Raw genomic sequence first — 17,950 nt, 5'->3', positions numbered from 1 at the left:
CATTGCACTGTACAACGTTCTGTAAACAAGTGGCCTTAACCAAGTAAGTTAAACACATAATTTTTTTTTTATTACTGTGTGTGTATCTTGAAGCCTCAGGGTTGGAACTCTGCAATCGCTTTTCTTTTCTTTTTGAATCTGACAGAGTTCCACAGATTTTTCACTCTTCCCCACTCTTTTCTGGTCTGTGCCAGGTACAGTGGAACTGCTGTTCTCGTATTCTGACTTCACTGAAGAATTGGAGGGAGAATGTATATTTCTCTAGTGGGAAGGGATTTTTAGTAACTCTTACACCTAAAACAAAGTATTCTAAGTATAAGATTGTGGTCTCGTGTGAGTCTTTTGTACTCAATTTTATGAAGGAAGTTTTTTTTTTTTTAAACTTCACTGTAATCCGTTAAAGAGAATTTCTCCATCAATATTTTGAGGTAATGTCTATAAATGTAAAATGGCATCTGCAATTTAATTGTATTTTTTGCACTGCTACTGCTGTGCAGCTTTAATTTGCACTTGGGAAACAGAAAATACTGAGGTTTGTGTGGGGTCTTTTTGGTTTTGGTTGGTGGTGTGGTGGTGGGTTTTTTTTTTTTTGTTTGTTTGTTTTTTGTTTTTTTTAATTTAAATAGAGCTAGCATGACAGTTGCCTGGAAGCTGAGTAGAGCGATGTAAGAGGTAACTGAATGACTGCTCCATGAAGGTTGGCTGTTTTGTGCGTAAGTGAAATGTTTTTGGAGTTTCGTGCAAGTTCTTAAAGCAGCATTGATTGTGTACAAATCGCTAACGTACTTGGCACTGATCTTTGCCAAATACCTTCAGGCGGTCTGGTCATGTTAGAATCTTCTCATTCTGATTTTTTACGTACTTAGTAAATTATAGTGGTCATTACTGTAGTGCCTTTTTGGATCAGAGATGGAGAAAGTATTGTCTTACCTGTCTTCTTTTAAAAAAAAAAAACATTTTTATGAATAATCTTTGAACTATAAAAATCTCTCGAGTAACTCACGGATTTTAAATATCCAGAAATGTAAATTTTGAGTGTCTTGAAAAATTGGAAATGAAGATGTTCTGTAGAAGTGTACTTTAATACTTCTGCAACAGCTCTTACTCTGTAATACTTAGTACTGAGTGCTTCAACAAAATACTTTAATAGCCACTAAATTCAGAATACTAGGATGTTGTCAGAGCTAATATGTATGTGTTTTCTCTCTCTCTCATTTGCCCATGTACCTATGGCTTTATTATAGCACAAACAGATGACCCCGTTAGGTTTTTCACAGCTAGGGTGATAATGTTTAAGCTGCTGAATGACATTATTTCTTTGTCTATGCAGGAGTTCTCGTAATTTCTAGCAATCCTTATAAACACTTTTTTGCAAGTCCTAGGACCCTGTTCCATTTTAAGTATAGCTTTATGAAGTTTGAGAGTCGGGGTCTTGGAGGCAAACTGGGAAAGGATGTCGTTAGGGACTAATGTAAGTTAAAGTTTTAAGGGACATTGGTAGGATGTTTCTACTCTACAGATGTTTCTCTGCGGGGTATGCGTATGTACCCTGCCTTCTGTTGCATTCTGCATACCAGCATCTGTAGGAGACTGAGTCCTAGTATATGTTTACACCGTTCTGTATGCAGATCTAAGCTAGGGTATTCTTACAATAAGTAGGAAGAAGCTGCGAGAGCTTGTGCTTTGCTCAGCAAAGCTAGACCCAGTGTATTGGTAAGGATTACTTGTTTGTACGTCTGCTAACATAATCATGTGGCTTTGTCCCTCTCTTGGAGCAGAGACAAGAATAAGATGGCTGCTCACCATTTATAGTGTAAATACTTTGCTGTCTCATCTGCACCATCTGTGTGAACAGATCTAAGGAAATCCATGAGGGTTACAAAAATTCAGATCTTCATAAACCTGGAATTGAAAAGTTAATGTGTTACATGTCACAGTAAGATGTGGTGGAGAATGGGGCTGCCGTAGGAGAGAAGGTGTCACAGTTCGATGGTGGGGAATTGCAGCTAAAGAGGAGGGTAAAAGCAGGGAGTGGAAGATAAGGTAGGTTGAGTAACATGGAGGCACAGGGCCATCATTAGGAGATGTACTATTTAATAAGTGAGAGTTTCAAGTGATTAATGGTGAACTGAAGACATGTGGAAGATGTGTGAGCTGGAAATTGGGTAAGGGGCATGGGAAGAGGAGAAAGGGAGTAAATGCTGCAGGAGGTGGTGGGAGAGAAATGGTCTCATGAACATGGATTTTGGATAACTTCTTTGTTAAGCAGAAAGAGGATCTTAGTCTTAGCTCTGTGCTTTCCCATACCTGAGTGGAGAGTCTGAGCTTTCTAAGTTAATATGGTAACAAGTTTCTGTTACAAACTTTATTCTCATTTCCCTTTATGCTTGTCTAGCAAAACTAATTTTTACCTGAAAATTTCTAGGTCAGCTCTGATGAAAAATGCTTTTCTGCTGTGTTTGTGTCAATAAACATGACAGTTGTAAACATGCTTTTGATCTTTGAATCAACATAGATTTAAAATTTTGTCTTGCAAGCTATTCATAGCTGAAAGCACTATTCTAGTGTGGTTGCTGTCAGATAAAAATAATTCCCTGCCTTGTAAGACTATTTTTTTTCCCCCCCTGCTGCTTAGCAACTTTAATGAAATAAATATTTCATTGAGTTAGGATGTTTATAAAATTATGTAAGACCTGTAGGAAGATGGATAAAGTAAAAATACTTAGTGTTGTATTTGTGAGAAAACTAGTGCTGTTTAAGAGCGTTAAATAGTGGAATGACTTGCATCTATAGATAGTGGTCTTTGATCTTCAATCTAAGTGTTTTGAGACTGTTAGGTATTTGGAATAACAGTGAGAACAGTGTTAAAACATCAAACCAAATCCCTATCTTGTTTCATAACCTGTAACGTGCAATGACTAGGCCATGTCAAACTTCATCAATCTCCTATGAAACCAAACTTCATCAATCTCCTATGAATTTAACTCATTTTTTTAAGGATTTTTTTAAAAAACTTTTGCCTTCCTGTAAAAACAGTTGAATAGAAACATAGAAAAGAAGTTGGCCTTTGACTTTTCTGACCTGTGAGCTAGCTTCATTTACCACCTTTTAGTTCTTCTCTGTGGAAAAAGAAAAAATAATTTTCCTGTGCAAATAATACATTATTCTACATTGCTATTCTCCCTGCCTGTATTTTATCTCTCTACCTCTTTCACTCCTCTTTTCTTCACTGCCCATCTATATCCTCTTTAATAGGCAGTAGTTCTGTAATGCTGAGCATTATTTCTCCTTTGTGCACCTTATTCTAGTGTCAAGAAGCTGTTTGCAATCTTGAAGATAAATATCTGCTGCTACTCATTTTCAGTTACACCAGGAAGTTTGAGTTAATTTAAAGGATGATTTAGTTAGACTGTTGTGTGCTAAGCTGCCCTTCTGTGAAGGTTCCTTCAATTGTCTGAGGTCTTTGCAGTAAGTGCCAAAAACAAATCAGTCCATCTGCCTGAACTATCTGGAAGGATCAGTTTAATGGATTGAAAAATGTTCAGGATGACACTGACTGTTCTAAAATATCTCCTTCCTTACTGTGTTAATAGCAGTATATTCTCTGTGTATTGAAATATGGTGTTCCTTCTCTAGTGCATCACCTGCAAACTCTGAGCCTGAAAAAATAAGAAAGAAAAAAAAAAAAGGTGGTGAGGCAGTGTACGCTCTCATGATTTTAATGTCATGTAACTCAGTAGAGCAAGCTGTTCCATTTATGAAGACCATGATCTTTTTGAGCTGCCTTTCAGGATCACTTGATTAAAAACTGCTGGATAGTTACGCAGTCTCCATCCTTGGAGATTTTCAAGACTTGCCTGTATAGAACCCTGAGCAACCTGATCTGACTTCATAGCCGAACCTGCTTTCAGAAGGAGGTTGGAATAGAGATCTCCTGTGGTCCCTTCCAACCTGAATTATCCTGTGATCCTGTATTTCTCTGCAGCCCACAGCCTGTGGCCATATATGCTGAATAACTGCTGGAGCAGAGGAGTTTACATCTGGTAATTGCTTCCGGGAGCAGTGTGGTTAATGTCACTTCATTGAAAAAATACTCACTTTAAAACTAAATTCAGTTTTCGTTACTAAACAAAGGGGGGAAAAATTAGCACTTTCATTGTTTGCATAATAATATAACAGTTTTTGTGAATACAAAGAAGTGTATATTTATTGTGCCACAGCTGTGTTTGTGCAATAGGCTTTTAGTTTGCATATGTGTTGTCTGATTTCAAAAATTATGATGTAGAGAGGCTATTGATTGGAAATAGTAGAATGTAGGAGTCACCTCTGTTGTTGTCCCCCATCAAGCAAATACTGCACCTGATCTTGCATGTTTACAGAATGGCTGACTTACGAGAGTAGCTGATACTCGTAAAGCATCAGCTGAGTAGAAGATTGATTAGACAGCTTCTCAAATCCCTTTCCAACCTTGTATTTATGGCCTTTTAAATAAATATCTGTGACATATTTCAGTAATTACTTTCTAGAGATTCAGAGCTTTTGTAGACTTTTCAGAAGTATTGGTCATATATATAATACAGCTCTTGAAAATAGCTAAGTGCTAAATGCAAACAAGTATTATCGTGTTCCTGGAAATCTGTGCTTAATGACATGTGTTAGGGACTGGTCTGTAAGTTTAGTGGACTTCAGGTGTATGCATCTTGTAACTCTATGCATTGGCAGCTTTTATTTGCAAATAGAATAAAGTTGAAGTCTTCGTTATTGGTTAAGATAAATTTTATGAAAGGCAGTGGTGTCCCGTCCTGTGTCGTGTCCCGTCCCTGCCCCCCCATTGTTTCTGGTACTTTTCTCTGCAGTATCCCAAAGTAGATATTTTCAGAGATGCATCACTAGAGGAGTTTTGGAAAGTCTTTCTGGATCATACCTGCAGTCAGTTTCTACAGTCATTTCTCAAAAGACAAAACATTCCTCAGAATTATTTTGTTTTGTCTTAGTTATTTAAATGTTAGAAAATACGCAAGAACTGTGTTGGCTACTCTGTAGGTAAAATAGAATCCTTTTTGTAACACTTTTTTGTCATAATTGTTGAGCAATGGAGTACAAAAGTCAATACCTGTATTTCTAGATACTGAGTAAATGTATTGGGTCAAGCATTCCGTTCTGCTGTTTAAGCAGACAGCTGTCAATGCAGAAATATAGATGAAAAATGTGGTAGATATCGTGTGGTTCATAGAATAAACGTGGTTTGCAGTTTTGCAGTCCCTATAAGAAAATATGCATCAAGCTTTGAAAATACATGTTTTCAAAGGATTTAAATGACAAAATAGTAGCTATTCCAACTATTTGCTTGAAAACTTTTGTCCTTTGGTTTACTGTATTCAAGCTGAAAAATCTCTTCTGTGGTTTGTGCTGATTGCCACATTTGTGTTTCCAGTATACTCCATATTTTACTTAATATTGATTTTCAGGTTATTACTTCATCAGTGCCATATTGTTTATGAATGTAAAATCATGTTAATATTTCTCAGGAAACTCAGGCCTGTGTGATGTTGGTAATGCCAAATGCTTCATGTCTTAAAAAGGTAGTAAGTTTATTTTGCTACACATAAACTACACTTTATATCTCACAGTTCTTTATCTTGCTATTTTGTTTTGTATCACTTTCCTGAGGTTTCCCTGCTCTTCAAAGAACAGAGTCAAAACTAATAGGGGATGAGCCTGTTTCTTTAATGTTTTCAGTACAGGAATGGTAGTTGACTAGTGATGCTACTTAAAAAGTGTATAAAGGCAGGAGAACTGCTTAGAGAATGCAGTAAGCCTCTTTTTCTATTTGCGTTCAGGTGGAGATAGAGATATCTCACTGTCTTTCATTCTTCACAGGGTTACACATCGTTCTGGAATGATTGCATCTCCTCAGGATTGCGTGGCTGTATGTTAATCGAATTGGCATTGCGAGGGCGTCTTCAGCTAGAGGCTTGTGGAATGAGGCGCAAAAGTCTATTAACAAGAAAGGTAAGGGGAAGAAGATGGTCACATTTACTTTTGTGTCTTGCTCCAGGCAATACAGTAGCTATAAATTACAACTGGTTGCAAGAAAAATACTTTTTTTTTTTCTTTACATGGGGAGAGGGATTTTGAGTAGTGACCTAAGTTAGATGCACGGAGTTAAAAGTGTTTAAATGGCAAGCTGAAGTGCCTTTGAAAATCTTCTGTATTTGTTCTCTGCTCCTGTTTGTTCTCTTGACGTGTTCCTGCTGCTGTTAGGAACCTTGCACAAACAGTTGGCAGTGGCTCTTGCCAGGGTGTGGTGGCAGCAGTTACTGCTGAGAGCCAGTAGCACCAGTTGTAATCTCCTGATGGAACTGGCTTTGCAATGTTGGCGAGATATGGGCTGTGGCTGAAAGGAATGGGTAACTGACAGGCTGCCAGATGTATCCTGCAAGCCATCAGTTTTAATTTCTGGTGTACTCAGTGTTGCAATTTGTACTTGCAATGCATGGGAAGGAAATGATCCTTGCACCTTGGGCCCCTGAGAACACAAAACTGTACCTAGTTTAAGCATGTGACTGGTGTGTTAAATTTGCTGTACTCACTGACCTTTAAGATGGGCAAATTTTTAAGGTCATTTCTTGAATTAGGCTAAAGATTTGAGGCTTTAATTTATTACTTTTGCCACTGGATTTTTCCTTAGTACAAAATGTGCAAAGTCACACTGTTTTTACTTCATCAGCATTAGAGGATATTTGTAAAATAAAGCTTATTGAAAACGTGGTCAAATGTTGCCTATTCACCACAAACAAATTCTCTTTTATGGTACATTTCCCTGTCAATATTATCTTTTGCTAAATTTTTTAAAGGAAAGCTTACAAATTTCCCGACCTTCTCCCAGCTTCCTCCTCTTCTGAAGAATCGAACCTCTGTTCAGACAAACAGCTCCTACTTGTTCTGGCTTCATTTAAGCATATTCAGCATTGATTAGTTTGCACCATTTTTTTTTTTCTCCACAGTTTTTGGCTTCTTAGGCATTCAGGAATGTACTTTAGCAGTTATTTTCATTCTGTGCAAACCTTGTCAACTCTATCTACCTGTGCATATCTTCAGTAAAGAATACAAGCAAAATTATTGTTGTCTTTTGTGGTGGTTTAGTTTGTGTGGTTTTGTTTGTTTGTTTGGGTTTTTTGGAGGGTCTTTTTTGTTAAATTTTATTGTGGTTTTGGGGGTGGGCAGGTGTGTTTTGTTTCTCTCTTCTCTCTCCCTGTACATGCCCTCCCCCTTGTTTAAGGAGATCTAAAAGCTACCCAGTATTAAAGATTTTGTTCTTTCTGCTCTTGTAAGGCAATTGAGAGATTTCTTTTTGCAGGCAGGAGAGTTCTATGAAAAAGGCTTTAATTTAAAATTCAAATGAAGATTGGTTTCTGCTTAAGTAATTTCTTGCAAATAAAATCCCTAACTGCTGATGTGTATGAGTTTTCTTTTCCCCCTGCACCACCTCTCTCAATTTAGAAATCATTCTCATGAATGATTTGTTTGGTTTGTACCTTATTTGAAGTTTTGCATTAATACCAAATTTCAGTCTTGTTTCTGCGTTGGCTAGATTTAAGTGTCTCAACTCTGCCAAGTGTCCTCCTTGTCCCCCTTTTGCAGGTTTTGCTCCCTGGCCCTCAGCTTTCACTATGAATTAATACTGTGCTTAGTGAGTGGAATGAGCTGTCTAGTTGCATCCAAGGCTGTGATTCAGTGGCAATACCGTTTTCTATAGCTTCTGCCCCTCAGGCTAGCCCTTCTTCCTCTTCACCCCAGGTCCATCCTTGGATTTTGTGGGAAGGTAAAACCACCTTAAAACTCAAAGCCTTTGATTTGTGAATCAAAAGCCTGCATCTTCAAGCCATGGTCTGAAGGAAGAAGTTTAGGCTTCAGTCACTTTAACCTGTGTTACAGCTGAGAAGGGTAGTCCTGTCTTTGCGAAGAGGCTTACTGGAGTCTCTCTTGGGTTGTTACTAGCATTTGTGCAGCCTTGTCAGGTAACCCTTCTGGCTGAAAACTAATTCACTTCTTTGATCAGTTTAGTTTTTACTTGAATCACCTTCTTTATCTTGTCATCAGGTGGGGCATAAGTGAGACTGCTGGCACAAGCAGTAAGGTGAGAACAAGAAGAGGGTAGAACTAATTCTTTGGGCAGTGGTATGGATTTATAACCAGCTAACTGTGGCCTTGGTCATACAGCTGACTTAGAAGATTGCTAGCTACGATGGTTTCCACTTCAAGCCTTAAATCAGGTGGATCTTTGCTGGTAACTTTTTGCAGTTTCTGAGGCAGAACTTTTAAGACAGAATGGATCAAGATGTATTAAATCCATGCTTGAATGCCATAGAGAGACAAATGAGACTGAGAAACTGGCAGACAAGGACTTGATGGATGTTAGTGAAACTTTGAAAGTCAATATGATGTATTTTATGTTGCAACATCCTTGTAAATTTGGCTTAAGAATATGTAATCATTGCATCATTTTGGAGTTCTATCTACTGGTATCAATTTTAGAAACAAATAAATGTTGAGGTTTATATATAAATATAAAGTAATTTCTTTTTACTTTATACAATAATAAAGTAATTTCTGTAATAAAAATAAAGTAATTTCTAAGACTAGTGGTTATTGAAGATAGAAAGTGGTACTCAATGCTGCATTACAGCCTCAGAAAGCAAACCAAATCACTAGAGTTCTTAAAAACAAAAGAAATCCCAACAAATCCTTGGTGGATTAACTTCAGTATTTTATAGCTGACAATTCTGAGTGATTCATGCATGAGTGAATTTTTGTATTAAAAGTAAATAATGAAGTTTACTTAAAACTCGACACAAGAAGTGCTTAATCTTTAGCATTGCTTAATTGCAAAGCTGCACGGTGGAAAATGCAAATTAAATATTCTGTATAATTGAAATTTCCTCACCAGTTGGATACAAGGCAAATGTGGTACCTGATAAATCACTGAAAAATTGGAATAAAGAAAGATTTTTTTGTAATAAGGCTAAGGACCATCATCTCTGAAGAACCAGCATCTTGGCCTGTTTCTCTACCTTAGCTCCTCTGTTAGGAAAAAAAATTCCCCCTTGTGGAATCTTAATCCTCTGTTTCTGTCAATTCACAAGAACCTGTCAATTCACAAGATCCCCAACCCACTCAATTTCCTACTCTTGTTGTGCTTTTACAACTCTGAAGAGAGTTAGCCAGGAAGCATTCATCAATAAATCCTTGAAGAAAGAAGCAGATCCATGAAGACAGGAGGGAGGTGGCTGGGCTTCTGCTGTTGCCTGTCTCCATGTGTTGGGAAGGGGAGGGGAAGAGAAATACCATGGAAGTGTGAACCAAAATACTTTTGTTGAGGGAAGCATAATCAGAAGAATCTGTGCAGTGAATATTCAGTGTAGCAGAGAAGTGAGAAGAAACAGTGCTGAATGCCTGGCTGCAGGGAACGGTAAACTTGGAATCAAAATCGTTGTGCATTGTGGCTTCACAAGAGCTTATGGAGTCCTGACGGAGTTGAATGGGGGAGTCTATGCTCTTCACAGCTCTTTCCCCTAAATGCCTGTATGTTTGGGCTCGTACCGTGTGGTGCGTTATATTCAGGCTGACTTCTTAAAGTTCTTTGCAGTGGTAGAAAGATGTATCTTGACCCCAAATAAGCAAGGAAAGCTGTTTTCTAGATTTAAAAAAAACCCAATTTATGTATATCCTAGACTTAAAAGCATTTTTTATGTCTTCAGTGAGGTTTTTGTTTGTTTGGTTTTGTTTTGTTTTTTTTTAACTAATAAAACAGGTCAAAAAGATGACTTCACATCTTACCTGTTAAAGTGATATGGTAAGTAGTAGGTTACCAACTGCAGCAGGCTGGAGCAATCCAGTGTAACTAGGGTTACTGGGAAACTATATGGGACACTTCAAAGAAACTAAAATATTGCTGGAATGTCAGTTTTAAAAAGAAGTAAAGATAAATAAGTTGGTGTTTTTAGGCTAATTATTAAAGGAATATCTGAAAGGTGGCTATTAACAGCTGCAATCTAGCAGCTTAAAAACCCAACTTGAAGTATGCTCCTGTATAATTAAGGAACAGAAACTTCAAAAAATTCAGAATCTTGATACAAAACTGGAAGATAAGTAATATCATTATATGTGGTTAATAGAGGTTTTGAGTGATGCTGTGGTGCAAGCTTGTAAATCAGAAAGATAAATATGCATTGTTGTGTGTTTAGTTTCAAATAGGAATTGTCTTGGTTAAAGTGTAGTTGTGTTCTTAAAACCAAATATCTGAGGTTTATGGTGGGAGTGATTTCCAGCTCCCAAAAATGGAAACCTGAACAGTATGTCAAGAGACTGTTTAATCTTGATGCAGTAACAGATAATGAGGTTTCTCTGGTCCTTCTCTGGCAGATGTTTAGTCTTAAAATTCTCTACTGACTGGAATTCAGCAGCTCCTTGGGTGTTTAATTGGCCTGTTGAAGTTTTTGACAATACATCCTGCATCTTCCGTATTGCCAGAATAAGCTGGTATCTTTTATTTTTCCCAAAGTAGGCGCCCTAAACTACTGTTCGATACCCTCTTTGTAGAAATATCTACATGCTTTCTTTTTAGATGTAAACAAATGTTCTTTTTAGCCTGGCATTGTGGACTGGTTCATTCTTGCTGATTTTATTAAAAATCTTAGTTTCTGTGCTTTATATATGCATCTAAATTGGAAATAGTATTCCAGCTATGACCTGTTAGGTATTCGCAAACATCTTTCCAGCAATTTTCCTTTTCATTTCATCTCATTGACTTTGTACGCATCTCTAGTTTGGGATCATCTTGCCAGTATTGAACCTGTCTTACCATTGCAACTCATTTCAGTGTCATCTACAGACCCTATGAGAGTGTATTCTACTCCTCTATTGTTTGTAGTAAGTATTATTAGAACTACAAAACAGAACTAAATTTGGGATGTATTTCAATCGGACACTTAAAGCTCCTCCAGGACACCTTTCTGACTACTGTGAAGCTTTACAAAAAATAAGAGCTTTCACTTGCTGCTTCTCTTGTATATGTGGAATTGTGTTGATGTGTTAGTTTTTCTGTGAATTGCCTGTTATCTTTTTACCTGATGCATAAAGTGTGAAGTTGTAAAACTATTTAAATTGCCAGATTTAGTTGTTGTTTTCATAAATAGCTTTGAAACTGTGTAGTAATTTTTCTTTTTTCTAAAGAAAGAGATTTTTATTGCTGTTATTTTGGCTTTATTCAAACATAATGACTTGGAATAGTTTAATCTGTATGTTTTCATTTGGTGCTCTTGCTTTTCTAACCAGAAAAAAATGTGTTTGTACGTGGTTTATATAACTACTTATACTGATAAACAAGCAGTTACTAAAATTTTATTATGTTACTGTGAATGATTTTTTTGTTGTTCTCCTGTGCTCTCTTGAGGGAAGAGCTCAAATAATTTTAGAAGTTGTTAAATAACAAACTTAAATGATATTGCATGTATTATTGCATATTAAGGAGTTTATTACTACATAGATATTTTGCTTATATGTGTGTTTTAACTGTTAGTGAATAGAACATAGTGTTGCTGGTCAGTGTGTTCTTCAGAGCTGTAAGACTTACAGATACTGTCTTGAACCTATTTTTATCCATGAATATATGAAAGAAGAAAACAAGTTTTCCTGCTTTTTCAGTTTGTGATTGATTTCACAATTTCACATGGCCTAATTGTTTAACTGCAGTATTTTGAATAAATTGACCTGAAGCAGTAAAAATAGACTGCCATCAGAGTAATTTAACACTGTATTATACTTTGTTTTGGGGAGGAAGCGAAGGACCTGGCCAGGTTAGTGGATTATCTTCCTTAAAAAATTAGCTATTAAGCATGTTATTAATACTATAGTTTTAGTCAATTAAGGTTAATTTAAGTTACAGATAATCTAAGACTTAACATAGCTTTGTAATTAAATTCCTAGATAGTTGTTTTTTAGCAACTAGGTATTTTTTTGAAGTTGCATATTCTTAGAGATGGTTCCTTATTTTTTTGAAATTTCCTTGGTTTTGCTAATAGGTGGATTTTTTCCAGTTTTTATTGGTGGATGTTTATGGTATATGAATTAAGTCAAAATACTGACTGCATTTTATTCTATCCTAGGTGATTTGCAAGTCAGATGCTCCTACAGGGGATGTTCTGCTTGATGAAGCCCTGAAACACATAAAAGAGACCCAGCCTCCTGAAACAGTACAAAATTGGATTGAACTGCTTAGTGGTAAGCCTTGGACATAATGTATTTGCCTTTTTTTCCCCAATAAAGCTAATTATCTGGCATCACTAGAGATTATACTGTAAGGTTTTTGGGGAGAAAGTATGCAAAAAAGTTAATTAGTCTATTCTCTAGGGTAGTCTCTTGTTGATTCTAGCCTTTAATCAAATATAAGTAACTGTTGCTTTTGACTTAACTTGGTTCAGAAGGGATCTATATGGAAGTGTCAGAGGACATCTCAGCTCTGGAAGAGGTGCCTTCCGCTGACTCTGAAGTAAATCAGGACTGTGCCCTGGAGATATAACTGCCTTTCTCTGTAACTGGAAGTGAGGGTTAGTGGAAGTTTGGAGTATAGGTGTATGGATTCAGTATTCAGATCTTTTGATAAAGAAAGGCGATAAGGAGCTCACTGCTCAGATGTAAAATTGAGGATGATTTGGCCATTAATCATTAAGAAACAATAATAAAGAGTCAAGAGTCTATTTTTCCATTAAATGAAGAAGTGTAATAAATATTTTCAAATGTTAGATACTTCTTGTTGTTCAAAACGGTTTTCCAAGATGAGTACTTTGCACAGAGCTCTTCCTGTAAAGCTAGGAAGTTGTTGCAAAAAGAAAGAAATGTCAATTAGATTTCATCTTTACAATTGCAGTTAACATTTTTCATATACCTCACCAACAGTTGTATCCTCAGGATGCATAAATTAAACCAAAATTAACAATGACCATCTTTTAACTTGTAGTGCTTTTATTGTTTTGTTGTTTTGCTGTTTTTTTTCCTGTAGCCAAAATTCATCACCAGGGTCTGTCTGTTTTTACAAAACATAAAATGTAGCTTCCTTGGAGTAGGTTAGAGCTGTACTTCAGTTGTGCAAACAGTGCAGGAAAAAAACCCACTGTTTTGTCAACAGCATGACTCTGGAAGGTAGTGGGTAATGAGACTTGAAGTTGTCTATCTAAATCTGTTACTTGCAACAACTGGTAAGTAAGCATTTCAAAAATGGGCAAAATTTCTCCACCTTTCTCTGCCTTCTTGTTTTCATTGTGTTCTTCACCCTGTACCACCTTAAACAGCCTTCCTTGCACATCAGTTCATATTCCTGTCCTTGCCATCCCTCCCCTCTTGCTCCTTGACTGTCAGGCAGAGGGGGAAGACAGGAGAACAAAGCAGTCCTTGTCAGTTGGGGGCACGGCGGCTGCATAGCCTTGCAGTTCAGTTCTTGCTCAGCTCTCCTTCACTTTTACAGCCTGCAAAAACAGTTCATTTTTCTTGTCCCAAATACATAATTTGTGCTGACATTTCACCTTCTCTCCCAGTGCAGAGCACATCAAGTTAGTACTGATTCAAAAAAGGTCAACTAATGAATGAACAATGTTGTAGGTTTTCTTTAAGCTAAGGTAAGCTTTTCCTGACCTTGCTGAGCTTTGGCTCTGGGTAGATAGTTACCTACAGTGCTGTGGCTAAGACTTGCATCAATCATTTTTACTTACATATGGTTATTAATTACTAGTTCTTGGATGACATTAAGGTTCTTTGCATTTCCCATGGTTTAGAGTACTGCCCTTTGAAGAATAATATTTTGGTGTTTTGTTTTGGGTTTTTTTGATAAACTTTTAGAATTTTGCTTTAGGGCCTGATCCTGGAAAAACAGTTACTCTATCCATAATTATCAGTGATGCGAAGAATGCTGCTTGAAGCTACAGTACATATAAGTTCAAAGCCATTATGGAAATATTTATGTGGACATGTAAGGTGATGTTTGCCAGGCTGATGTTGTTTATAAGATAGCCTCTAAGGAAAGCAAGTGTAGGGGATACAGAAGTTTGGATCAAAATGTCAGGTCTTCCTGTAGAGGTAACATCTGTCTGTGTTTAGATGAGCAAGTGTCTGTGTAATTGAGGCGATTGGTCACAAGGTGTCACCACAGTACTGATTTTTATTACTATATAGCCACATCCACCTAACAAATGTAGAAAAATCTAGGAAATAGCCTTTGCCCTGTTAAACGCCGTAAGGAAGCCACTCTTTTGTGTGTGTGCAATAGTTTAATTCATGGTCAAGCTGGAGAATCACATTCAGTGATGTGTGGGACCTGTAGGGACTTGTGTAGTTCAGGCCTGGGTGGGTTCTCTGCCTTTCACTATGCAGTTGGTGTCACCTCATTTGTTACTTAACTTGGCTGTTACTTGGATACAGTGTATGTTCCCCTCTATCACAGTGGGTGAAACCTTAAAGTCATCTCTGGTTTTTATTATTTTTATTATTATTATTGTATGTTAACCAATGAATTTTTAAAAAGCTTTCTGATATAGAAATGAAGTGATACAGAAATTCTTGTATCATTTATAGAAAACCCTCTTCTGTGTAAGAAATAATTAATGCTATCTCTTGCCTCGCCTCTTAAAATGCGTAGACTCTTTTATATCAGGAAGGGATTTTTAATACTTATGTTAAATACTTAGGTAGGCTGGACCTAAAATTTTAGCTTGTTAAGTAAACTCTTAAGCAAAGGTTGATTTCCTAGTGCTTAACAATTTTAGCTTTATCAGTAGCTGTTGATGCTGATTCTGTGCTTTTTAAATTCCCTCCTCTATGCACACACAGTCACGCACTCTGAAGGGGCAGATTCTCCTGCCTTAACAAAAAGCACTAGGAATAAGTTTTGTAGAAAAATTAAAGCCCCTGCCCAACATGTGTTCCTGTGTACATGCACACCCCCACACTCACACAGTGCATGGTCACTGTTTCACCTGGTGGGGGCAGGAAGGGAGAGAAGAATGAAAACCTGAAGAAATAGAGAAATGCACAGGGTAGGTGTGCAGTAGCTTCTTTCTGTGGCAGAAAGAAAGGCAATGACACTTCTTCTGGTCTCTGAAATGGTAAAAGGCTGGAAGCAGACAAATGCATGAGATTGGAGGTGATGCTTATTTTTATTATTAAAAGTAAACTCTTTCTTCATTACTGGTTTGGGGTTTGTTTGTTTGTTTGCTTCAGTACAAGACTGCTTATTTGTCATATCCTTAATCAAGACATGGCTTAGCTAGCATTTTGTCCAAACTTTAAATATACACTGAAGCTCCTCCAAGGGGGCTCTCATGGTCTCTGTCTGTATGCCTATATCTGGGTAGGTCAGAGGTCAGAGAAATGCTGACATTAGCACAATATCTTAGTGTAATAGTCAGCTATATGAGTTTGAATTTGACAGCTCATTCTGCACCACGGGGCGTGGGGGAATCACTGTACTAGTACAGCTTAAACTTTGCATGACTGTTGGGTTTTTGCTTACCTTTTTAGGTGAAACATGGAACCCATTGAAGTTGCACTACCAACTACGAAATGTCCGTGAACGGTTAGCTAAAAATCTAGTGGAAAAAGGTGTACTGACAACAGAGAAACAGAACTTCCTTCTTTTTGACATGACTACGCACCCTCTCACCAACAACAATATCAAACAGCGCCTCATCAAGAAGGTTCAAGAAGCAGTTCTTGACAAATGGGTGAATGACCCTCACCGCATGGACAAGCGCTTGCTGGCACTTGTTTATTTAGCCCATGCTTCAGATGTTCTGGAGAACGCTTTTGCCCCCCTTTTGGATGAGCAGTATGATTTAGCCACAAAGAGAGTGCGACAGCTTCTGGATTTAGACCCTGAGGTTGAATGTATGAAAGCCAACACGAATGAGGTTCTGTGGGCTGTTGTAGCAGCTTTCACAAAATAACTGCACTCAGACTGAAGTGTTCTCTTTTCTTTCATGTAAACCAGTTGTTTCTCTTCTATTGACTATTCATGTTTCTGTAATTTGTACCTTCTCACATGATGAATCGACTCTTGTTTAATGGGAATTATAAATGGTGTATTCCCTCCTTCTCTGTGTGTCTGTATACACGATTCTGCTGGTACAAGAGACCTTCCTGTTTAAAAACAACAGAAAAAGGTTTTACTGCCATATTGGCATTCCATTTCCTATTCAGTTTGAGTTATCTGAAATACTTTGTTTAATCTATTTTTCATCTTATTGTTATTGAAGTGGTTTAACATGGAAAGCACCTCAAGGAGGACATGTACATGCAGTTGGACCACTAATCTCAGCTGACACAGATGTGTGCATGCATCAATACTTCTGCAGTACAATTCGTAACAGATTAAAAAGGGCCTTTTTAAATCACCAAAGTTCCATGTTGAAGTATCTGTCAGGACATTTTATACACAGATGTTTTCAATTATATCTAACAAAATTACTTTAAAAGCAGAAATGCCATTAGGCAGCTTTGTCAATAGAGCCTGTAAAATGCCCCATAAATTTTACTTTTCATGCCAGTCTCTCGTGTACTTATTTTCATTAGAACGACAGCTGAGTCATAAGGCTAGTATAGAAAGGTCCAATTGTTTCATAAATGAGTTCTGGGATGGGATACATTCCATTATATTGTATATATAGTTCAAATTGTATATTAACAACTGCCCCATCTTAGTATTTTGCAAGATCTACTTAGTTGTACACCTGGTGCCCCTTATTTGCTGTCAGCCATTGCCATTACAATGGAAAGAAATGCCTCCTATAAAGAACACGTATGTGAAAGCTGTTTGTTTCCAGTGTCTACAGAGTTTGCCATCCAGGTATTCTCAGTCTGTGCATTGCCTTTGATAATTAGTGTACGGAAAGAGACCGCTTTCTGTCATTGTTTGTACTTCCCCCCCACCCCCCTGTATGGAAGGAGGCTTGTGACCAGTACAATTCTTGAGCGCAGTTTTCAATTTTGTACACAAATTAACGTTTGTCTCTTCAACCTCATAATCTATTTTACACTTTAAAAGCAAAAAGTCAGTCCTAGCAGGTGTTGCATGTAAATTATTAGCAAGTAATGACTGCAGTTCAGATGATTAAGATTTGTGTAATGGAACGCTCTGCTATATTTTAATTTCTTATATACAATTACGCTGATTAGCACACTATTGTAAAAAAAAAATATAAAACTTTGGCTTTTTAAAATTTATTGCCTCTTTGCCACTGCTTGTTATCTCCCATTGGTTTCACAGTGTAAATATTATGCATTGAAAAAATTAAGCATTGATTTATATATATATATATTATTTTTTCCCCTCATAACAATGCAGATTTATAGTGGGGCTTACAGGTGTTTAGAAACTTCTTTGGTTAATATTCAGAGCAAGAATACTAGATGGTGTATAACTGTAGAGTTGAAATTTAAGGGATCCCTTAATCTGTATACTAGCTTTTTACCTACAGTAAATAAACTATGATCTTGAAAGTGCCTGAAACAGAGCAAGCATGTCATTTTTACTTTTTGTTGCTAATTAGAAAGGTTTTATTGCTTAACTGAAAGCTTTAGTTAATATCCTTCTTATTAGAAAGGGAGAGTTTATATTAAGTAGATCAAACTGACCTAATCAGCGGTGTTGCTCAGATCTGCAGGATTCATGGCTGAAACAGACTGAGTTAGCTTGTGAGTGTGCAGCTGTGCCTGCCATGGGTAGACCTCTTCTATCTTGAACACAACTCTGCAGCCTCATCTGTGACTGGACTTCCAATTTTGCACTTAATTTTCAATCACATAGATGCTTACGTAGTTGACTTTAAAATACAACTTAAATTCATCATACATATATAACCTTTTTTTAATAAAGGTTTTTAAAATATGGTCCTTAACATTT

At 37.0% G+C, this 17,950-nt stretch overlaps 1 protein-coding gene across 1 annotated transcript in view; it reads left to right on the top strand.

The window, feature by feature from the left end:
- Nucleotides 1-17,561, top strand: part of GOLPH3 (golgi phosphoprotein 3) — a 33,391-nt gene extending 15,830 nt beyond the window's left edge. The window contains exons 2-4 of the mRNA XM_075526517.1: nucleotides 5,881-6,012; nucleotides 12,168-12,282; nucleotides 15,571-17,561. Of these exons, the coding sequence (XP_075382632.1) occupies nucleotides 5,881-6,012; nucleotides 12,168-12,282; nucleotides 15,571-15,995 (672 nt within the window). The 3' untranslated portion in view covers nucleotides 15,996-17,561. The remainder of the gene's footprint in view (nucleotides 1-5,880; nucleotides 6,013-12,167; nucleotides 12,283-15,570) is intronic.
- Nucleotides 17,562-17,950: the final 389 nt, after the last annotated feature.

Source organism: Mycteria americana, chromosome Z (assembly GCF_035582795.1).
Source record: "Mycteria americana isolate JAX WOST 10 ecotype Jacksonville Zoo and Gardens chromosome Z, USCA_MyAme_1.0, whole genome shotgun sequence".
In the NCBI taxonomy this organism is placed as follows: domain Eukaryota; kingdom Metazoa; phylum Chordata; class Aves; order Ciconiiformes; family Ciconiidae; genus Mycteria; species Mycteria americana.
Note: the sequence above shows the minus strand (reverse complement) of the source record. Positions and strands in the feature narration are given on the sequence as shown.